At 46.2% G+C, this 19,651-nt stretch overlaps 3 protein-coding genes across 4 annotated transcripts; 1 reads left to right on the top strand and 2 right to left on the bottom strand.

Annotated features, from left to right (window-relative positions):
* Positions 1–1,377: 1,377 nt before the first annotated feature.
* LOC9641407 (DNA repair protein RadA) lies at positions 1,378–4,541 on the bottom strand. 2 transcript variants are annotated; one of them, XM_024678350.1, is made up of 15 exons: positions 3,743–4,541; positions 3,630–3,685; positions 3,509–3,567; positions 3,382–3,447; positions 3,240–3,323; positions 3,084–3,191; positions 2,960–3,022; positions 2,822–2,902; positions 2,701–2,766; positions 2,489–2,641; positions 2,154–2,237; positions 2,059–2,097; positions 1,921–2,003; positions 1,800–1,872; positions 1,378–1,745 (listed from the first exon to the last, which is right to left on the bottom strand). In XM_024678350.1, the coding sequence occupies exons 1-15, from the start codon at positions 4,513–4,515 to the stop codon at positions 1,464–1,466; spliced, it is 2,070 nt and encodes a 689-aa protein (XP_024534118.1). In that variant the 5' UTR covers positions 4,516–4,541; the 3' UTR covers positions 1,378–1,463. The 2 variants fall into 2 exon arrangements, with proteins under 2 accessions (XP_024534118.1, XP_024534117.1); XM_024678349.1 differs by having other exon boundaries at positions 1,800–2,003.
* LOC9637899 lies at positions 3,757–6,322 on the top strand. The gene is made up of 8 exons (XM_024678041.1): positions 3,757–4,251; positions 4,394–5,122; positions 5,184–5,232; positions 5,288–5,393; positions 5,446–5,556; positions 5,618–5,692; positions 5,747–5,816; positions 5,877–6,322. Exons 1-8 carry the CDS (start codon positions 3,757–3,759, stop codon positions 6,153–6,155), a joined length of 1,914 nt encoding a protein of 637 aa, XP_024533809.1. The 3' UTR covers positions 6,156–6,322.
* LOC9637898 (probable 6-phosphogluconolactonase 1) lies at positions 6,314–7,883 on the bottom strand. Its single transcript, XM_002973102.2, has 7 exons — positions 7,772–7,883; positions 7,361–7,717; positions 7,160–7,285; positions 6,987–7,090; positions 6,870–6,933; positions 6,650–6,811; positions 6,314–6,594 (listed from the first exon to the last, which is right to left on the bottom strand). The coding sequence occupies exons 1-7, from the start codon at positions 7,826–7,828 to the stop codon at positions 6,367–6,369; spliced, it is 1,098 nt and encodes a 365-aa protein (XP_002973148.2). The 5' UTR covers positions 7,829–7,883; the 3' UTR covers positions 6,314–6,366.
* Positions 7,884–19,651: the final 11,768 nt, after the last annotated feature.

The raw sequence follows: 19,651 nt of genomic DNA, 5'->3' as shown, positions 1-19,651 counted from the left end.
ATTTAAATTTAAGAAAAAAAGCCTATAATAAAATTTTCAGGATAACTACAGCTCTTATTTTCGTTCACACTCACTTGGGTTATCTTTTACATCCCTGTTATCCCTTTCTCAAAAGAAAAAGAGCTTTAAAGCATTAATTCATTTGGATTTATTATGTTGATCCTCAATTCATTCCACTATCGTATTTGTTTAACGTCATTGCATTGGGTTATAAATATTTCATTTAAACTCATTATATTTATCCTCATTCCATAATACATATTATTTATCCTTACTCCATCACCATATTTACTCATCCTCACTCCATCATCAAAACTTTATTATAAACAACTAAAGGGAACAATTTGAAAAATGATCTATATGGGTTTAAATATATAGAAAAAGGGCCTATGAATAAAAGTGCACCTTTTTTCTAATTGATTAAGGGTCTTGGGATATTTGGGATTAAGCATTTTTGGATTTGAATAATAAATAACCTCCTGAGAAATCCAAATTCATGAGCTTACATTTGGTATCAGAGCAGTCTCAAGTCTAATTCTATTGGTTGAATAAGAGAATCACATTATATGTTGATTGACATCTGGTTAGTCTAATTTGATTCAGCTAGACTTGACCTGAGGGGTAGGGTGTCAAGAGAGCAGGGCTCTCAGGAGAGTTGTAGCTTTCAACTTTTATTCACGAGAGCATGAATTTGCAGGAAAGCGTGGTGGATTATAAACAAATTTAAAAGATTATCCATAAAGTTCAAATATAAAAGGAAAAGGCTTATGAATGCATTTTTTTTTTCAAACGGTTAAGGGTCTTGGGATAGTTGGAGTTAAACATCCTTGGATTTAAATAGTACTAAGCTCTGATGATCTCCCGAGAAGTCTAAATGTAGGAACTTACACTTATATAAAAAAATAATGTATTTTTCTCAAATTACATAGTATTTGCAATTTTAAAAATAGAAGATATGGACAATTAATAGTAACATTTTTATAAAAAAAATTAAAGAAAATATTATGGAGAAATAATTTTAATTAAAATAATGTTTTTTTAATTTCTTATTTTTATATAAAACTATAAAACTAAAAAACATTAATGTATTCTACATTATTAATAACAAGCATATTCATTGCATTGCTTTAAAGTCAGTCAAGGATGGATTGTCCTCACCTGCCTCTCCTTATTTCCAATGCACTCTTCTTCTTGTGGCTCAATCCTCTACGTGCCACTGGTTCCAAGCAGCCACTCCAGCGTTGCAATGTTCTAGCTCTACACAACGAGGAAGGGGATCACACGAGCACTGTCCAAGGTAGGAGACAATCACAGCCCCTCCACCCTCTTCTGGGTGATGCTTGTTGAGGCTAAGAGAACAATCAAGACCGCCAATCATATTGCTAGATCTAGCCTTGGAACATTTAAAATTGCTAAATTATATGTACACCTGTGAGATAAAAAATTTACGATGCAAAAGCTTATTACCCATTAGCAAGATCATCGTCAAGAGCGTCCTGACCGACTTGGACCTCACCACACACCCCGTCTTCTTCCGGAAACGCATCCAAATGAACCGTGGCTCCACTCTTTCGCTGCTGGGGCAGGCTCTTGTAGTTGAAGACTTTCTCTAGAACGTCCTTGAGGCTCGAGCAAAGAATAAGCTCCATCCCGTCCACCTTGACTCCTTTGGCACCCTGTGGGACGATGCATTTCTTGAAACCCAGCTTGGATGCCTCAAACAGTCGCCTTTCGAGTTGAGCTACCTGCATGGACGGAATTTCCAGCATTGAAAAGTGAGAAACCACGTAAGAACTTACAAAGCGCAGCTCTCCCCCGAGTCCTAGCTCACCAACAAAGACTGTGTCCCGAGGAACCGGCCTTTCTATATAGCTGCAAGCAAGACGAAGCTCGTGAGCCCAGCTAGTCGAGAGAAAGTACCTGCTGGCAATAGCGACGGCAACAGCAATATCTGTAGCGGGCTCTTCCAAACGAAAGCCTCCAACAACATTAACAAAAATATCCTAGAGCAGTATTTCAGCATAAAGAACTTTTGCTAGCACAAAGTACAAAGCGCACCTGTCTTGCAAGTCTCAAGCGCGCTTGTTTGAGTAAGACCTGGCATCACAGCGTCAAGCCTCACAAGAGTGGAGAATATTTATGGAGTGACTTACGGCAACAATCAGATTGAATCGAGATGGATCCACTCCAGTGAACGTTCTTTTACTTGGCAGTGAAGTGGCAGGAGAGCATAAGGCCTGCAAAACGCGCGTTCATGCCGGAGAAAACTTTAGCTTTTGATCGTTGTCAGATACGCTTCTCGGTTTTAAAGTCAGATCATGGCAAGTCAGAGAAACTGTTCTTGGCAGTCCAGCTCACTCGAAACTCGGGAAATTCCAAAGAATCTACCACCAGTCTCTCGTTGAACCTGGAAAGCTAGAGCAGCCAGACAACGCTCAGATTTGGCTAAAAGTATCATCACCCAACGTATATCCTAGAAGTCGCTTACCTGGATTTCAACCAGCAGCGGCCGAGATCCTTCCAAAGCCACCCCAACGGTGGCTGATGCATTACTGTCCTCCCCAGTTCTATCAGAGAGAAACATCAAACTGGGATTTTCTACCGCTCGTAAACCGTTGTCGACCATCTCAAACACGCCCACCTGTGATAAAGATAAAACAGCAAGATTCAATTTAAAATCAAATGCTGAAAGACAGTCACCTCTTTCGTAGAACCGAAGCGATTTTTTAGTGATCTTAGAAGCCGTTGAGACAAAAGACGGTCTCCCTGGAGACAATAAATATTTGGCAACCTCAAACGAACAAAGATAAAAACCATTTACCTCCAAGTGAAGACAAACATCAACCATGTGCTCCAATGTACGTGGCCCCGCTATTTCTCCAGATTTCGTTACATGCCCAATCTTTATATCGCCAATAGTTATGGTCTATCAGGTAGAAATTCCAGCATACATACCCACCAGAAAAATGGCAGTGTTTGTCTTCTTCGCTACCCGTAGCAAAGCCGAAGTGCATTCTCTGACCTGAAAAACTCTTACGTGGTAAGCAAGAGATTAAATAAAATGCTCGGGCTTTCTCGCGTACCTGAGAAATACTTCCTGCACTTCCAGAAGCATCTGGTAGATAGACTGTCTGGATAGAATCTAGCACAACAGCACGCGGCACAATTTCTTGAATCCACGTAAGAACAACCTACAAGACCCACCATGTCATAAAAGTTGAAAGCTCGACACAACTTACATCAAGATCTGTAGCAGACAGGATAAAGATCTCGTTGGACTCAATTTTTAGCCGCTCCGCTCTGTTTCCGATTTGCTCAACGCTCTACAATGAACAAAAAGTAAGACTTGATGTTTAAGGATCCAACTTTGAAATTTATTACCTCCTCCCCAGAAATGTAGAGGACCGGAGCTGCTTCATCGGCCCCAACTGAGACAATCTCCGCCAACTGGGATAGTTCTGTTAAAATACATGCATTCGAGCGAGACAAAAAAAATTCCAGCACAAACCTGCAAGAGCAACGTGCTTTTGCCAACTCCAGGATCACCACTGACGAGAATCAGAGAGCCTGCAAATATATGGAGGATGTAAGCATAAGAAAAGACTGAATGATGGAGTAATTCAATCAACCTGGAACAAGACCTCCTCCAAGAACTCTGGCTATCTCCGAGCCCGTCTTCCCAGGCCTGTGGAAGAATCCATTAAGAAACTTTCAAAACCAGCTAGAAAGGAGTGAAACTTACAGTGAAAGCCGCCAATGCAAGTGGTTTTTGGACGCTGTGATCTCGGCCAAGCGTTGAGGCTTGAGCTCGGCCTTGGCTCCCAAGTAAGGCCTATTCATCCTCTTTCCAAACTCTACAATCCCACCATTGGCACTGGCTCTATCGGCCAATCCCACTCCTTCCACTGCCCTCGCCCCAGCTCCTCCTCCTCCTCCACTGCTCCCACTACTCACTACATTTGTAAACTCCTTCAAGCTATTGGCCTGCCGACACTGGTTGCAAAATCCATGCCACTTCGCGTGAATCGTCCCACAATTCTCGCAAACGAAGCCGTGCTTGATCTTGGCCGATGTCGCGTAAGCTCGCCTCTCCGCGAATGCCTGGTTATCCCGCCAGGACAATCCAGCGTTCGCTTGCCGGACGAAGCTCCCGCGCCTCAAAAACCGGCGATTGACGCAAGAATCGAGCAATCCTACTCTACTCCAACCTACAAACGAAGAATGCCGCGAGGAAATCCGGTGCCGCCAGCAGTAGCGGAGAGAAGACGAGGACGCATTCTTCATCCCTCCGGTCGATTTTCTCCCCAAAAACCCTAAACGGTAAAATATCTCTCCCAGGAGAATATGCTTTTGATCGGACGGCTGACACATAAACCCTCCCCCATACCCTGAGGGTTTAGGGTTCTTCCGGTGCTGCGTGTTCTCTTCCAAGGCGGCTTGCAGCGCATCCCAGGCGGCAGCGCGTCCAGCTAGGGTTAGCTTTTCTCTGTCCAGCGCTAGGGTTCTACTGCGCATCCCTTGCAGGAAATCCCTTCCAATGCAGGCAATGCAGGCGCTCCGGCGAAGAGTCGGCCATGGCGGCAGCGGTAGCAGCGTCTATCTCCTCTCCGGCGCTGCCCGTGCCTTCCAGACGAGCGCCAGTCGCGAATTTCCACTGCCATCGTCGACTCCAGCGGTGCCAAAGAGGGTCAGCCAGCCTCCAACGGATAATCGCACCAGGCAGCCGCCGCCACCTCCGCCGCCAGTCGATTCCGAGAGCAGCAACGCCGAGGCCAAGCCGCCGGGACGAGCATCGTCCATGGCTCCGGTGGCGCCGATCGAGAAGCAATCGACTTGCGCAAAGCCTCCCACCATGTCCCCGGGATTCACTGGAGCTCTGGGACTTAACTTTCCGGGGACACAGATTCCTGGGCTTCCAGGAACTCCGCGGCCAAAGCCAGGAACTCCAAGGCCCTACGATCCGACCAAGCAGAAGTCCAAAGTCATGGAGTGGCTCACTCCTCCTCCAGCGCCAACCGAGCTCCTCCAGCGCGTCCACTATAAGATGTCTGAGACTTGCTTCACTACCATTTACTTTGGAGATCTCTCGAAGTGGCATGTCGATGGCAAGTATGATGCTGTGGTACGTACCATTCTTTTTTCTCTCCTTCTCCTTTTGATGGTTTTATGTGGTTTTGTTATAGATTGCTCCGGGCAACAAGAGGCTCAACACCGGACCTGCTGTGAATGCCGGTATGAAAGCGAAAGCTTTGTTTTCCTCTCGTAACTTGGTTTCTTCTTGGTCCAGTTTTGTTTAAAGCTGCTGGATCGAGACTTTTGGACGCTACTCAGAGGCTGCCCGATGTTGCTCCGCAAGGCATCAAGGCCGAGGTTGGAGATGCCATCAGCACCAGGTCTGCTAGTTTTTCTTTTCAAGCGAACTTGACAGGCATAGATGTCTTGCAGAGCTTTCAACTTGCCTGTAGCTCGTGTCATCCACACTGTTGGACCAGTCTATAAGAAAGACGAGACGACCAACGTGAGAGAGTCGGATCCTTACCTTGAGAAAGCCTACAAGTAACTATCTCTCCTCTTCAATATTATCTTGCTGGATGTGACCAAATGTCTTTGTTTTCAGGGCTGCTCTTCTCGTCGCCAGGAGAGAAAACTTGAAGTACTTGGCGTTTCCTCCACTTTCGTGCCGAATCTATGGGTATGATTATAGAGTTTCAAGGCGTTTTTAGCTTAAGAAAACTTGCTACTGCAGATACCCCTACTCGGAAGGAGCAGAGGTAGCTTTGAGAACGTTGAAGGCAAACTGTGAAGGTTTCCTACAGGTAGATATCTCTTTTATACTCCTTATGAGAAGAAGCTGGCTTATCTTATGCCTATCACAGATCGATATAGTCATCCGGAACATAGAGGGATACGAAGCCTTCATCGACGAAGCAAACAAGGTGCTACACATCATCAAAGAAAAGAAGATTATCATGGCTCCTTCGGCGACTACTCCAGCTCCAGCACCCAGTCCCGAGCCTGCTCCTGCTGTCAACCGTGCAATCGCCCCCGGTGGTGTCACTCCAGCAGTGAAGTCCTTCATTCCCACAAGTGGTCCATCAGCAGTCTCGTCGGCAGAGGCACCAGAACCGGAAACCAGCGAGCCTCTGCCTGCTTGACGACGACGAGAAGAGATCTCACAGGAGCAGCGAAGACAAAGTCGCCAAGCTACGAACGAATAGGTACACACAACTTGTATTTTCTTTCATCTTCTAGCCACTTTAGGATGACGTTGGAAGCCGATGTGAATTCCTTCACTCTTTTAACTCGGGAGAGCTTCTTAGCACGAACAGTTTTATTGCGTTGGATGAAGAAAGGAAAGTTTTCGACTTAGCTTGAAACGCTCGCGGGTTGCTTGAAATCGAAGAAGGGGAACTGCTTTGCGTTGTTCCAATTCTCCAGGTGGAGCTCCGAAGTGGCGCCTTGGTCGGCAAACCACACCAAGTTTCCATCGTCCACTCTAACCATTTGAGCTGGTAACGAGCCTGGGAGTGCTGGTCTTTCGAGAACTCTGTGAAGAACATGAGCTTTTCCAGAGCCCAAGGCCACAAACGCAACCTGTAGAGAAGAAGAAAAAAAATGAAATCTGGGAGATCTCCTCGTCACCACTTACATGCTCGGCAGCGTTGATGCATGGAAGTGTCATTGTGATTCGTTTCGATGGAGGCTTTGGAGAGTTGGATATTGGAAGCACCCATAGCTTTTCTTCAGCTAGCGAGGGACGATTTGGAAATAGCGAGGCGACATGGCCATCTGGACCAAGTCCCAAGAGTACCTGTGAAATACCATCTTGAATTTAGCTGAGAAGGAGAGCAGCGAACGAGCGAACTTACAAAGTCGAAGCGTGGGAACTTCTTGGTGGTTTTCGTTGCGATCACTTTCTTCCTCACAAGCTCCCTGTCCAGGCCATTTCCATCGAAGAACTAAAGAACAAAAGATAGAGAAACAACCTTAGCTTTGATTCGTATGCATGGGCCGCAGCCTTTTCATCGTGGAAATTCTGGATTGCATGAATTTGTTCGTGAGGAATTGGCACCTTGGACAAAAACTCGTCCTGTAGAAAAATAAAATCACAGAGAAAAAATAAAAAATTAACGTGCAAAAAAGCACACAATTCATTCACCTTGGCGAGCTTGTAATTACTATCTTCGTGGTTCAAAGGCACCACTCGTTCGTCCACCCAGAAAACATTCCATTTGTCCCAAGCAATGCTGTGAAAAACGGGGCCTTCCGCGAGAAATCGCAAAGCCTGGATGCAAGAAAATCATTCACAACGAAATGAAAAACGAAAAACGAAGAAGATGAAGAGGGAACTTTCAGTTACCTTCACTATGGAACCACCCGAGAGCACGAAAGTGAACTTACCTCGCTGCTTGATAGCCTCATTGGAAACTTGAACGATATACTCGGCCAGCGCCGAAGAAACTTCTTCCACATCGTCAAATCGAAAAAACGTTGCTTGCGACGGCCCATCTGGATACTGAAAGAGATGCCGGGGCGACTGATCGATTTTCTCGTCGTCTTTTTCTTCCTTCTTCTTTTGCATCAAAACTGCCGAGTTTCCGTTGGTAGCAGCAGCAGCTCTGGAACATCTTAAAAGAGTAGCGCTCCTGTTCTTACAGTGATTATGGAGCGCTGGAAGAAGGTCCATCATTGCCGCTCCCAAACTTTGATGAGAGCCCTGCGAGAGAAAGAAAAAGGCAATAGTTGATTCGATCGGAGAAGCTCCACCTACATTGAGATTTGTGGACGGTAACCGAGCTGATAGGATCGAAATGCGTGAAGAAGCCATGCTTGAATCGGTCGATAAGTCTTACCGCTCGGCGAGACCTAGACACTGGCCCTAACAATCATTGAGTTTGAATTTTGATTGTATATTCCAATCAGCATGAAAAGTGGTGTAGTTTTCTTTGTTTTTCTTTTGCGGGTTATATTGCTCTTCTTTGAGAAGGGAGCAATGTTTTCAGCAGTGATGTTAGTGATTCTCTGAATTATACTCTTGCTTATGAATCTCCTCTAGGAGAGAAGATCAGCGCAAGGAGGATCAATATTTTAGGAGGAACAAGTGCAACAACAAGATTAACAAGAAGATGTAAAACAGGATATAAATACATAAAGCAAGTCTTTTGACAGCATAAGTGCTGAATCTGGTGGTGTCAAGTTTTTCGTTCTTGTTTTGATTGTTGGTATCAATTTATACTTTCATTGACTCAAGTTAAGCTCACTTGAAAACTTTCCCATGAGGCTGTGCTAAGGGAGCTATGAAACCTCTCATAACTCTGTGAGGCAAAGCATGCCAATGTCAACGGTTCATTGCATACAAAACAAAGAACAAGTGATTTTTGTTTCTAGAGATCCAAGAAAGAAAAGGTGCCAGGGGGAGAGGAAGGCCTATAGAGCCTGCAACAAGGAGAATTCCTGACTCAAATCAATTCTCTCACAATGCAGTTGGATGTGTCAAAGAAAAATCCTCCTCTTTTTTTCGTGGATAATCCAGAATAAAAGCAAAGAAAGAGCGGATGATAATGTGAGATTTGTCAGACATGTTCTGGATTAAGAAGATAGATAATGAAAAAAAAATACAAGAGAGATGATAATCTACTCTTCTTAAACTCAATTTTTCTTTGAGCAAGGATTTATATCGTGAGAAAAAAATGAAAAGAATAAATATAGAATATTACACCAAGTTTAAGAAATTTTATAAATTATAAATATGTTTGTAATTTATAAACATCATGATGATAGTATTTTCTAATATCCTAAGATATATCTGGAATATCCACTACCACTTACAAGTTTGCTTAAGCGAATCAATAAATAAGTAGTGAGCTTTTGTGATCCATATGTCTACTTTACCTCATCTGTTAAAACAGATATAATAAAATTCATGTATTTAAGGTTAATAGACAATGTGTTTAGGTGAGCCTCATTAGGGATATAAAATTAGCTCCCTGGCAATATATTAATATAAACACATCTATTATAGTCACTGTATATAACAATTTTATTTTATATAGCTTTATTATGATTAATGATCAGCCTCAAAGTCTTTTACAAGACCCCCAAAGAATTTAGCATTTAATTTGGCAGTAAAGAACAATTACAAAACATTGTCATTGTGCATAGTAAATGAAGGTTATAATTACACTAAGAAAATGGAGATATAAGAACATGGCTACCATAACCTCCTTGTTTTTGTGCAGCCAAAGTGATAAAGAATTAAAGACTTATTAACAATTAATTATAAGATTTAGTCTAGATTCCTTCAGGAAAACATGATATCCGGGTATCTGTGGTTAGATTCTCAGTTTGAACCTTTTCTTCTTTAGACCAAAGATAATTCAACTTGCAGGCCTGGAAAAAAAACGTTGTTAAGATCATAGGTGATTTTTTTCCTCAAAAGCTCGTGGATGTTTTGGACATCTTTGTTTGCTCATGTGAGCCTCTTCCTCATCCTCATAATCTCACGATGCTCACGACCTAGTGCGGATTTATCTAAGGGTGGCGGTAGAGCTCTTCTGGCAGTAGTGTTCTTCCCTGATCAAGCGTGCTTCCCCTCCTTGCTTGGAGCCACTCTGGGAGTGTAAAGTCCACCAGTTCCAGATGGGTCCAGCTTTGCTTTCCTCAGCCAAGGTGGGTATCTTGTAGCCCAAGAACAGTCCAAAACTTAAGATTGGAAAAGCGTTGCAAGAATATGGTTCAGTAAAAAAACTGCTACCATGATATAGAAGAATGCCCTGCCTCCCAATTCTGACGATAGACGCCATTCATTTCATAGATCTGAGAAGGAAAGCTGCTCAAAATCAAAATCAGTAGGAAAGCTTCCACTCAAAAACAAGAAAAAAAAAAAATGCAACAAATATAGCCTAAGAGCCTTGGTTTTATACCCTTGCTCTTTTAAATAGACTGATAAGCAGATTGTGAGTGATTTCAATTAGGGTTCAATCAGTTCAATAACTCTAAAACCTACAACAATATCCCCCAGTTGCGACCAGCTGCGCCGGCCCTCCACGGTACACGGCACGCTCGCTTGCGAGGTGGAGGCGAGAGACCGACCTCCCCTCCGTGACGACCAGCCGCTTGAGTGCGAGGTCCGATACGATGCTCCACGAGTCCCCGGAGCGTGATCAAGCTCGCCGCTGTGCACGATGCAAGATGCGGCGGAGATCCAGCAATTCCTGGGGCGAGCCCCGGGGAGAAATCCTGGTGGGCGGCGGCGGCAAGGATCTGAACGCACTAGGCCGAAAGGTGGTGCTGAACGCTGGCCTTCTCGTCTCAAGATGATTCCTTCGTCAGAGACTCGGGGATATGTAATGGAACTAGAAACTGGATCTTCTTAGTTCAATCTTTTATCTAGCGGGGAATCCGGAATATCAAGGTAGATTCTGCGTATTCTACGATGCAGCACACTAACACTCAGGCCAGTCTATTTCGGACGTGCCTTGTGCTGTGCGCACAAAGTCGGAGACGTGTTCCTTGGGCGGTACATTGCTGCGTAGAATATACCTGAGCTTGTCGAGCGGCTCACACTTCGATAGCAGGGTGACTGTGTGAGCCACCTGACGAAGCCAGTCCTTGTCTTGGAGGTCGTTTCCCAGACCTCTCGGTATCTGGAGACGGCGAAGAAGAAACTTGCCTGAGTTGAAGCCCTCCGGCAGCACGGCAAACCAGCCAGAGACATCCTCGTCATCAAGCAACTCTCTGTACAACACAAGCACGGTTTAGCCAATGCCAGTTTGTGTGATTTTTGTTTACCCGTTTGCATCTATAGCCAAACGCCTCAGAAACTTCTCCACAGGTGACGGAATGCGCGCTGCAAAACCCAGGGGAGACTCTAGTGCCAATTTACACTCTTGAGAAAGAGTGGAGGTTGATTGCTCATCCCGAAGCTTGGCATCTGCGATTGCAGTGAGCGGTACCTGGCGGAAAGAGAAATGAATGGAAGGAATGACTTACATGTCAGATGCGGGAAGTTGTAGTAGACTGGGAGCTTCGACTTCGCCAACCATAGCCGGGCATGCTCAGTGCAGTCGAGGATTGCCATGATGTTGGAAATGAGCACGGAGTTTGGAGGCGGCTCCATGACCAGGGCCTCCAAGAGCTGGTTGTCCTTGGCAGCCTTGAGGAGTTCCACGGCTTGGCCGACAGTGAGAAAACCATACCTGGACCATTCTTCGGCGTCATTGGGATACGGTAATCCACAAGTCGCTCCAATGTCCCTGCCCCAAATGTACTCCCTTGACGCATTTTGAGTATGGAGCCTGTATGACGCGCTCCAATTGCGGCCCAATTCGGCTTCGTAATGAGAGGCTACCTTGTCCCTCACTTTGCATAACGGCCGCTTCTTGGGAGTGCCTTTGAGAGCCTTGATATGCTTTCGAAGTTGCTTCAGCAACAAGCTGGTTGCAGGGCCCTATAAGGTGGCAATAATAAATGCAAGTGAGTTTACAAGCTTACCGCATGGCGAGGAGGCATCAGGAAGACGAAATCCGTGTGCAAGATGCTGTCCAAAACAGAGCGCCAGTCACCTGCAATGCGAAAGCAGAGACGAATCGGATGAACAAGAGAAGAGTTTGACTCACCCCACAGTTCGTCCAGACAATGAGTGAGGCGCTGCTTCGGGTCACGCTCTGCCAGTTTCACCTCGAGGGAGGTACCAAACTCAGAGAAAGCACGAAGCTTGGGGCCATCACAGCCACTCCCGTCCAGACAACGGGCACAATCCTTGAAGCGGCTGGAATGCTGGAGACGGCGAGACAAGTAGAGGAGAGCAACGAGCTTGAAGAGCTCGTTGTCAGTGACGAACATGGAGCCGAGGCAAGAACCCATAAAGTGTCCGGCCACACAACAAATTGCCACTGCGTGCGACTCCCGCAGATCCTCCTCCGCCTTTTCTCTCAAGATGCCTCCTGGAGACTCCTCGTAAGCCCGCCAGGCAGCCAGGCACCATGTATACGCCATCGCACACGGCAGACGCCTACAGTCACCCGGGGTGCCATCGACACAAACCACACAGTCCTCCATGCCCATCACTCCTCCCGCCCCAGCCACGCCACCCAGCTTCATAGTCGATCCTAAGAGATGGGGAAATCCTGTGTATTAAGGCTAGGTCTTAGATTAGACAGAGGCGGACCTTTACCTAAGACAGCAACGAAAAAGATAAAAATCAACTGAAGGAGTACAGTAGAGGAGTACTCCGGGGACTCCGATGGAAAGTCGAAGTGTTTCGGCTTCGTCAACCTTGAGAATCCGAAGAATAAACAGGGAGGTTATAATAAACTAAACTAGTAAAACTTTTGCACAGCTACAGTTTTGAAGCTCCCAGCACACTCTCCAAGCCACAGTCTCGGTATGCAAGCTCCATGACTATGGCGGTGAGTGTCCTGTCACCTTGAACCTGGCAGCCATGCCTCTGCTCATCACAGGGTGTTTTGCTTTGAGCAATCCTACATGACAATTCTTCATTCCTTTGTCTGTACTGATCCAGCAATATGCATTTTCCTGTAATCTAGGTATCAGATTTAAATTTAAAACCAAGATGACATTCCACCGCTCAAACATGGCTGGGTTGGCTTGGTCTTATCAAGAATGTAGCTCCATGATCAAAGCTCCAACAAAAAAACCCTTAAAAATAGATGTATTTTTTTTAATATTAATCTATGAAGTGTATTAAGTATTACAAAAGTAAAAATAATTCTGGCAAATAAGTAGACAGGTAGACTATCATTTAAATTTAAATGTCTTAGAAGGATTTCAGTCTACTTAAGAAAACATTGTGTATTTTACTAATTAATGCAAGATTTTGAAAGATAATAATTACAAATCCCATTGCCATGGGATCTTTGCTCAAGGAGGCTTGGATGTAGCTTTTGCTTGCAATCTAAGATTGGGTATATAGAAGTTTGGGTATGGCTCTTTACTTGGGAATGACATGTAAGTATATGGAGCCATGACTAAATTCTTAAAATCTTAGTGCTATAAAACTTCCATATAATTAAGTTTCCATCCTACATCTATATTAATAACAATTATTCCTGGTTACTTTTGCTTAGATAGTAATATGTTGGAGTAATACTGCATCTATATTAATAAAATTATTCTTTATAATTCTTCTTCTGCTTTGTCTAAGTAATATATTAATGTTCTTAAAATTTTAAAACATAGTGAGATATCAAGACTCATAATACAACAGATGGTTCATATTGTCCAGATATATGAAAATTATGACTATATTTTTTATATAGAAGACAAGCCAAATAAAAGAGGACAATTTCATAAAAATATGAAAATTATAAAAATAAATTGCATTCAATTCTAGATTTTTGTATTCACCCAGCATTTGTTAGGCAATACTAATCTTCTATAATAATGAAGAGTTGCCAAACTTTTTAGGCCAGCCAAGGTAGAGGGGTAACTGTCAGGAATCCCCTAATTCTTGCCACATTCCTGACTCTCGCCGGATTCCTGACCTGCAGACCACATTCCTGACTCTCGAGACACTTCCCTATTCCTGACTCTCGAGACACTTCCCTATTCCTGACTCTCGAGACACTTCCCGATTCTTGAGTCTCGAGCCACATTCCTGATGATGATGTGGCGCCTCCTCGACCTCAGCTGTATTTAGGCCGTCCTCGATCCAAGAGTGGTGGAGCTTCATCAACCTATAGTATATATAGGTTAGCCTTGTTCCATTTCTCCACAATCTGAATCAACACCAGTCTAAGGCCTTTTCTTTGTTTTCACTAGCTTTTCTCTTTGTCTTTAGCATTTTCTAGTCTTGATCTTGTTGGGGGTCTTGACAGTTTGATTCAGATTGTGCTTTTTGCTTTTCTTTTAGCTCGTTTTGGTTATTTGATTGCTTTTTCCCCCTTTCTTTTCTTTCTTCTTGCCAATGGAGTCTCCAAGCCATCCTGATTTCTTTGCCGAAGTCCTTGCAAAAATCCAGTTTGAGAATACCGAGCTGAAGGCGACCCTTCTTCGCATGCAGCAGGAGCTTGCTTCACTTTCGGCTCAAGGATCCAGCAAAGTTCCTGAACCGAAGGTGAGTTTCCCGGCGAAATTTTCAGGCAAGCGTTCGGAGCTTCGTGGATTTTTGAACCAAATGGAGCTGATCTTTGCACTTCAACATCGGCGGTACCCCACTCCCGAGTCTCAAATCAGCGCGATTGGGACGTTGCTTGAGGGTGCAGCTTTGTCATGGTTTTCTCCTCTTCTGGAGAAGAGCATGAAAGGGGTCGTGGTTCCGGAGCTGATGGATCTTCAATTGTTCAAAGAGAAGCTCGAAGCATGTTTTGGCGAGACGGATCGGGTTCGGGCTGCTACCACAAAGATGAGACGTCTCTCTCAGAGGTCTCGTCCTGCCTCGATCTACGCTGCAGAGTTCCAACTCCTTGCCTTGGACACTCAGTGGGATGAGCGGGCCCTGATTGACCAATTTCGTTTCGGCCTCAACAACGGTGTCAAGGATTTATTGCTCACCATGGAGGATCCCAAGGACCTGTCGGACGCCATCAACAAAGCTGTTCGATGTGACAATCATCTCTTTGAACGTCGTCAGGAAAGTCGCCGCGCCGCTGTTTTTCCGTCCCAGACTCAGGAATCCCAGCTTGAGTCTTCGGGGCATAGTCCTGAACCTACTGCTCCGGTCCCGATGGATATTTCTGGTACTCCCCGACTCATTAGAGGGAAGTTGAGTCCTGCTGAGAGGCAACGTCGAATATCTCATAATCTTTGCCTCTACTGTGCTGATCTTAATCACAAAGCAGCTGTGTGTCCCAGGAAGCCTCCCCGATTGTTCGAGTTCACTTTGCCTCAAAGTCCACCTCTGTTGCAGTTGGGAAACGACCCTGTCCAAACAGAGTAGGAGCTGTCTGTTTGGACTCCCCAAATAAAAATCACTTTTCTTCCTTATCAAGCTCCTCACCACCTTTCATCAAAGCCACCACCAATTCCCGCAACTTCCGCATCCCATGTCTCCTTTCTTTCACCGGACAATCAGGACTCAAGGCTTTGGCGCTACTGGACTCAGGTGCAACTTCCTGCTTCATGGACACGGACTTTGCTGCCCGACATCACGTTCCTCTTTCTCCTACCATACGGGATCTGAGGGTTGAAGGCATCGGCAGGCATTTTGTGTCTCCATCTTCTGGACTTAGGGAAACGTTGCCCGTTTGAGTACACATCGGGTCCACCGTCACCGATATCGCCTTCAACATCATCAACAGCAAGTCCTCCTCTGTGGTGCTCGGTCTTCCTTGGTTCCAACTACATCAGCCTCAGATTTGTTGGAAGGACTTACAGCTCATCTCTCCCACATCACCATCTCCCATGGCTTCCCTTGGTGTTCATCGAGTCCAAATCAGGAAAAGTTCCCTAAACTCAAGTCGGGATTCTGTTCTTGACTCTACGATGTTTTCATCCTCTTCTTTTTCCTCTCTTCTATCTTACACTGGACAGTATCCTTGTTTCATCATTCCATTTAGTCGTACCCCTCCTCCTATCTCCACAATCACTATGAAAGAACTCCTTCATGAAGAACCTCTTTTTCTTTTTGCTTTGCATGTTTCTCCTGTCAGTCTTCCTGAGAAGTATCATGATTTTGGGGATGTGTTTGACAAGAAAAAAGCTAGTGTACTTCCTGTTCATCGGCCTTATGATTGTCCCATTGATTTACAGGAAGGAGCGTCACCTCCGTGGGGGCCTATCTACGGGTTATCCCCGTCCGAGCTTAAGGCCCTCAAAGAGTACGTGGATGAGAACCTTGCCTCAGGCTACATTCAGCATTCGCTAAACATATATGTACATTACCCCAATCCCAAAGGGATCAAAACAACATTGAGAGCGCACTCTTGAAGAAACTAGTGAAACTATGAGTGCGAACGCCCGGCGCTGCTCTTGGGCCGTCCACCTCCCAAGTGACTCCACCGTGGAGCTTGAAGCCACCTGCTTCGCCTCGCCACTCCTCCACTCGGTCACAATGATGTCAAGCCGGACGAACACCATGTCGATCTAGCTCGACGTCATCGCAGCCAAGCAGTCCAACTCGAGCACGATGACCCGGCGTCGCTCATGGGTCACTCGCCTCCAAGGTGATTCCACTGCACAAGCTGAAGCCACTTGTTACGCCCCAAGACGTGATGCTGTGTCTCGGAGTGCCTACCTCCCCAGTGTACTTCCAGCACTAAGTCGGTGCCCATTGCGAACAAACTCCAAGGCGTAGAACAAGCAAGGTGTGAGCCTCCTCCAGCTCTAGACTAGAGCGTACTACCTTGCCTCCCACACTAGACAAGTGCGCTGGCCCCCTTCAATGATATACGAGCCCCCGTTGCCGGCATCGCGACAATCACAAGACTTGCAAGCCTCCGCGAACCTCCTCAAAGGACTAGCCCTGAAGCAAGAACCATGTGGGATCCCCTCCGCGAGCAAACCAACTCGGCCATCTGCCACTGGCCCCCTTTGTGACAGCACTTCCCTGTCACTAGATCCAAAAATGCGCCCATAGTGTCTTCCACGTCCATCCACCTCGGACACTTCGCTTTGTCGGGATGTTGTCCCGAACTGTCCTCCACCAGTCAACAAAGTTCCCAAGACTTGGTCGTGTTTCCACGACTCAAGTCGCCAAGAACCTCCGACACATGCAGCTTCACGCTCTCCGTACCTTAGTCGCCACCTTGCATGGCCCGACCCAAGGCGAGAAATCCCGCTCGAAGCTGCGAGACCAGCAATACATTCAGCATTCGCAGTCCCCGGCTGGAGCGCCTGTCTTCTTTGTCAAGAAGAAGGATGGGAGCTTGCGGCTAGTCATCGACTACCGAGGTTTGAACAAGGTGACTGTTCGGAACCGTTATCCGCTGCCCTTGATCTCGGACCTGTTGGAACGCCTCGGCGGTGCCCGCTTCTTCACCAAGATCGACCTCCGTGGAGCATACAACCTGATCCGGATCCGGCCTGGTGATGAATGGAAGACTGCGTTCCGAACCCGCTATGGCCACTTCGAGTACACTGTCATGCCATTTGGCTTAACAAATGCTCCAGCGGTTTTCCAACACATGGCGAACGACGTTTTTCGGGAGTTTCTTGATCAGATGGTGATCGTCTACCTCGATGACATCCTCATCTACTCAAAAACTCAGGAGGAGCATGACGAACATGTTCGCAAGGTGCTAGCGAAGCTGCGAGAACACGGCCTATACACGAAGCTTGAGAAATGTTCCTTTGATCAGCAGTCTGTGGAGTTCCTTGGGTACATTGTCACTCCTGAGGGTATCACGATGGATCCTGCTAAAGTCAAGATTATTCTCGAATGGGAGCCTCCACAATCAATGTCGGACGTTCAGGTTTTCCTTGGCTTCGCCAACTTCTACCGCAAATTCATTGATCACTACTCTGACATTGTCCTTCCTCTCACACATCTCACTCGCAAGGATGTTCCCTTCTCTTGGTCTGCTGCTGCCCAGCAGGCCTTCGACACACTCAAGGCGGCCTTCAGTTCTGCTCCTGTCTTGATCCATGCTGATTCCTCACAACCTTTCTTCATCGAGGCTGACGCCTCCGACTTTGCCATTGGTGCTGTGCTGTCTCAACTTGGAGTGGATCACGAACTTCATCCGGTCGCTTTCCATTCTCGGAAATTCCAGCCTGCGGAGATCAATTACGAAATCCACGACAAGGAGCTCCTTGCCATCGTGGATTCCTTTGGAGAGTGGCGCCGTTTCTTGGAGGGGGCGAGCCATCAAACAACAGTCTGGACGGATCACAAAAATCTCGAGTACTTTGCCACTTCCCGAGTTTTAAGCCGTCGTCAAGCAAGGTGGGCACAATTCCTGAGTCGGTTTGACTTTGTTATCAAGTACAGACCTGGAAAGTTTCAAGGCCTTCCTGATGCTCTTTCAAGGCGCTCCTATCTCAGTCTCAGGCCTGGTAATCCTGCCTTCGATCAACAGGATCAAGTTATCCTCGGTCCTGATCGGCTTCAAGTTATGGCAATTTCCCTGGCCCCTCAGGACTCCTCCTTGATGGATGCAATCAGAAACGATCTTCAATCCGATGATCTCGCTAGCGACATTTTCCCCCATCTTCAGGCTGGACACCCAGTGACTCCCGACTACCGGCGATTTGACGAGTTCGAGTTCTTAGATGGCTTATTGTACCGTGGGGAGCAGCTTTACGTTCCTAAAGGTGATGCTCGAAGGTTGGTCCTGATGGCGTGCCACGATAGCCCGACTGTTGGTCACTTTGGCATTGCGAAAACCTATGAGCTAGTTGCACGGGACTTTTGGTGGCCTCACATGGACGACTACATCAAAGCTTTTGCTACCTCCTGTGACACTTGTGCCCGAAATAAGGTACCTTGCCACCTTCCTTCAGGTTTGCTTCGTTCCCTTCCGGTCCCTTCAGGTCCTTGGGAATCCATCTCCATGGATTTCTTGAGTGATCTTCCGAGTTCTGGAGGCTTCAACAGCATTTTAGTCGTGGTGGATCGCTTCACAAAGATGGCGCACTTCTTGCCATGTACCAAGGAGTTTTCGGGCGAGGACATGGCAAAACTAGTATTTAGGGAAATTTTCTGACTTCATGGGATTCCTACAGATGTGGTTTTGGATCGGGGGCTTCAGTTCATCTCTCATTTCTGGCAACAGTTTTTGCAGCTGCTTGGAGTGAAGGCCAACCTCTCTTCGGCATATGATCCTCAAACTGATGGGCAGTCCGAGCGAACGATTCAGACGTTGGAACAATTTTTGAGGTGCTTCATCAACTATCATCAGGATAACTGGTTCGATATCCTTCCCCTTGCTGAGTTCTCCTATAACAACTCTGTTCACTCCTCTCTTCGAGTTTCCCCCTTCTTTGCGAACTCTGGCCGAAATCCCTGATTCAATCTCTCACTTCCTTCTCCATCTGAATCCTCTCGTTCAAATCCCCGCTCTGAGGCATTTATCTCCACCCTCCAGGAAATCCACAACTCCATCTCATTCCACCTTCATCGTGCTCAGGAATCTCATAAAATATTTGCCAATGTCCATCGTCAGGATTGTCCCCCTTACAATATCGGGGATAAAGTCTGGCTCCTCAAGCGAAATATCTCTACCACCAGGCCCTGTCCAAAACTCGATTTCAAACGCCTTGGTCCTTTCCCTATCACTGCCATCATTAATCCTGTCACTTATCGCCTTGCACTTCCCTCCTCATATCAAATTCACCCCGTTTTTCACTCCTCTCTCCTTGAGCCTTATATTCCCAGTCCTATTCCAAATCGGGTCATTCCTCCGCCTCCACCAGTGCAGCTCGAGGATGGGTCTGAGTACGAAGTTCAAGACATCCTTGATTCCAAGATTTCACGGTCTAAACTCTACTATCTGGTGGACTGGAAGGGTTATGGACCTGAGGAACGCACTTGGGAACCTGCGGACAACCTGATTCATTCTCCTGACCTTGTTCAGGACTTCCACCGCCGCTATCCTTCTCGTCCCAGTCCTCATTCTTTTTCTCCATCTCCCATCCCTCGCCGCTCATCTCATCCTCCTCTTCGTTCTCGTTCACATCCTCGTTCCACTCGTTCTTGAGGAGGGGGTGCTGTCAGGAATCCCCCAATTCTTGCCACATTCCTGACTCTCGC

Source organism: Selaginella moellendorffii, unplaced genomic scaffold (assembly GCF_000143415.4).
Source record: "Selaginella moellendorffii unplaced genomic scaffold, v1.0 SELMOscaffold_21, whole genome shotgun sequence".
NCBI lineage: Eukaryota > Viridiplantae > Streptophyta > Lycopodiopsida > Selaginellales > Selaginellaceae > Selaginella > Selaginella moellendorffii.
Note: the sequence above shows the minus strand (reverse complement) of the source record. Positions and strands in the feature narration are given on the sequence as shown.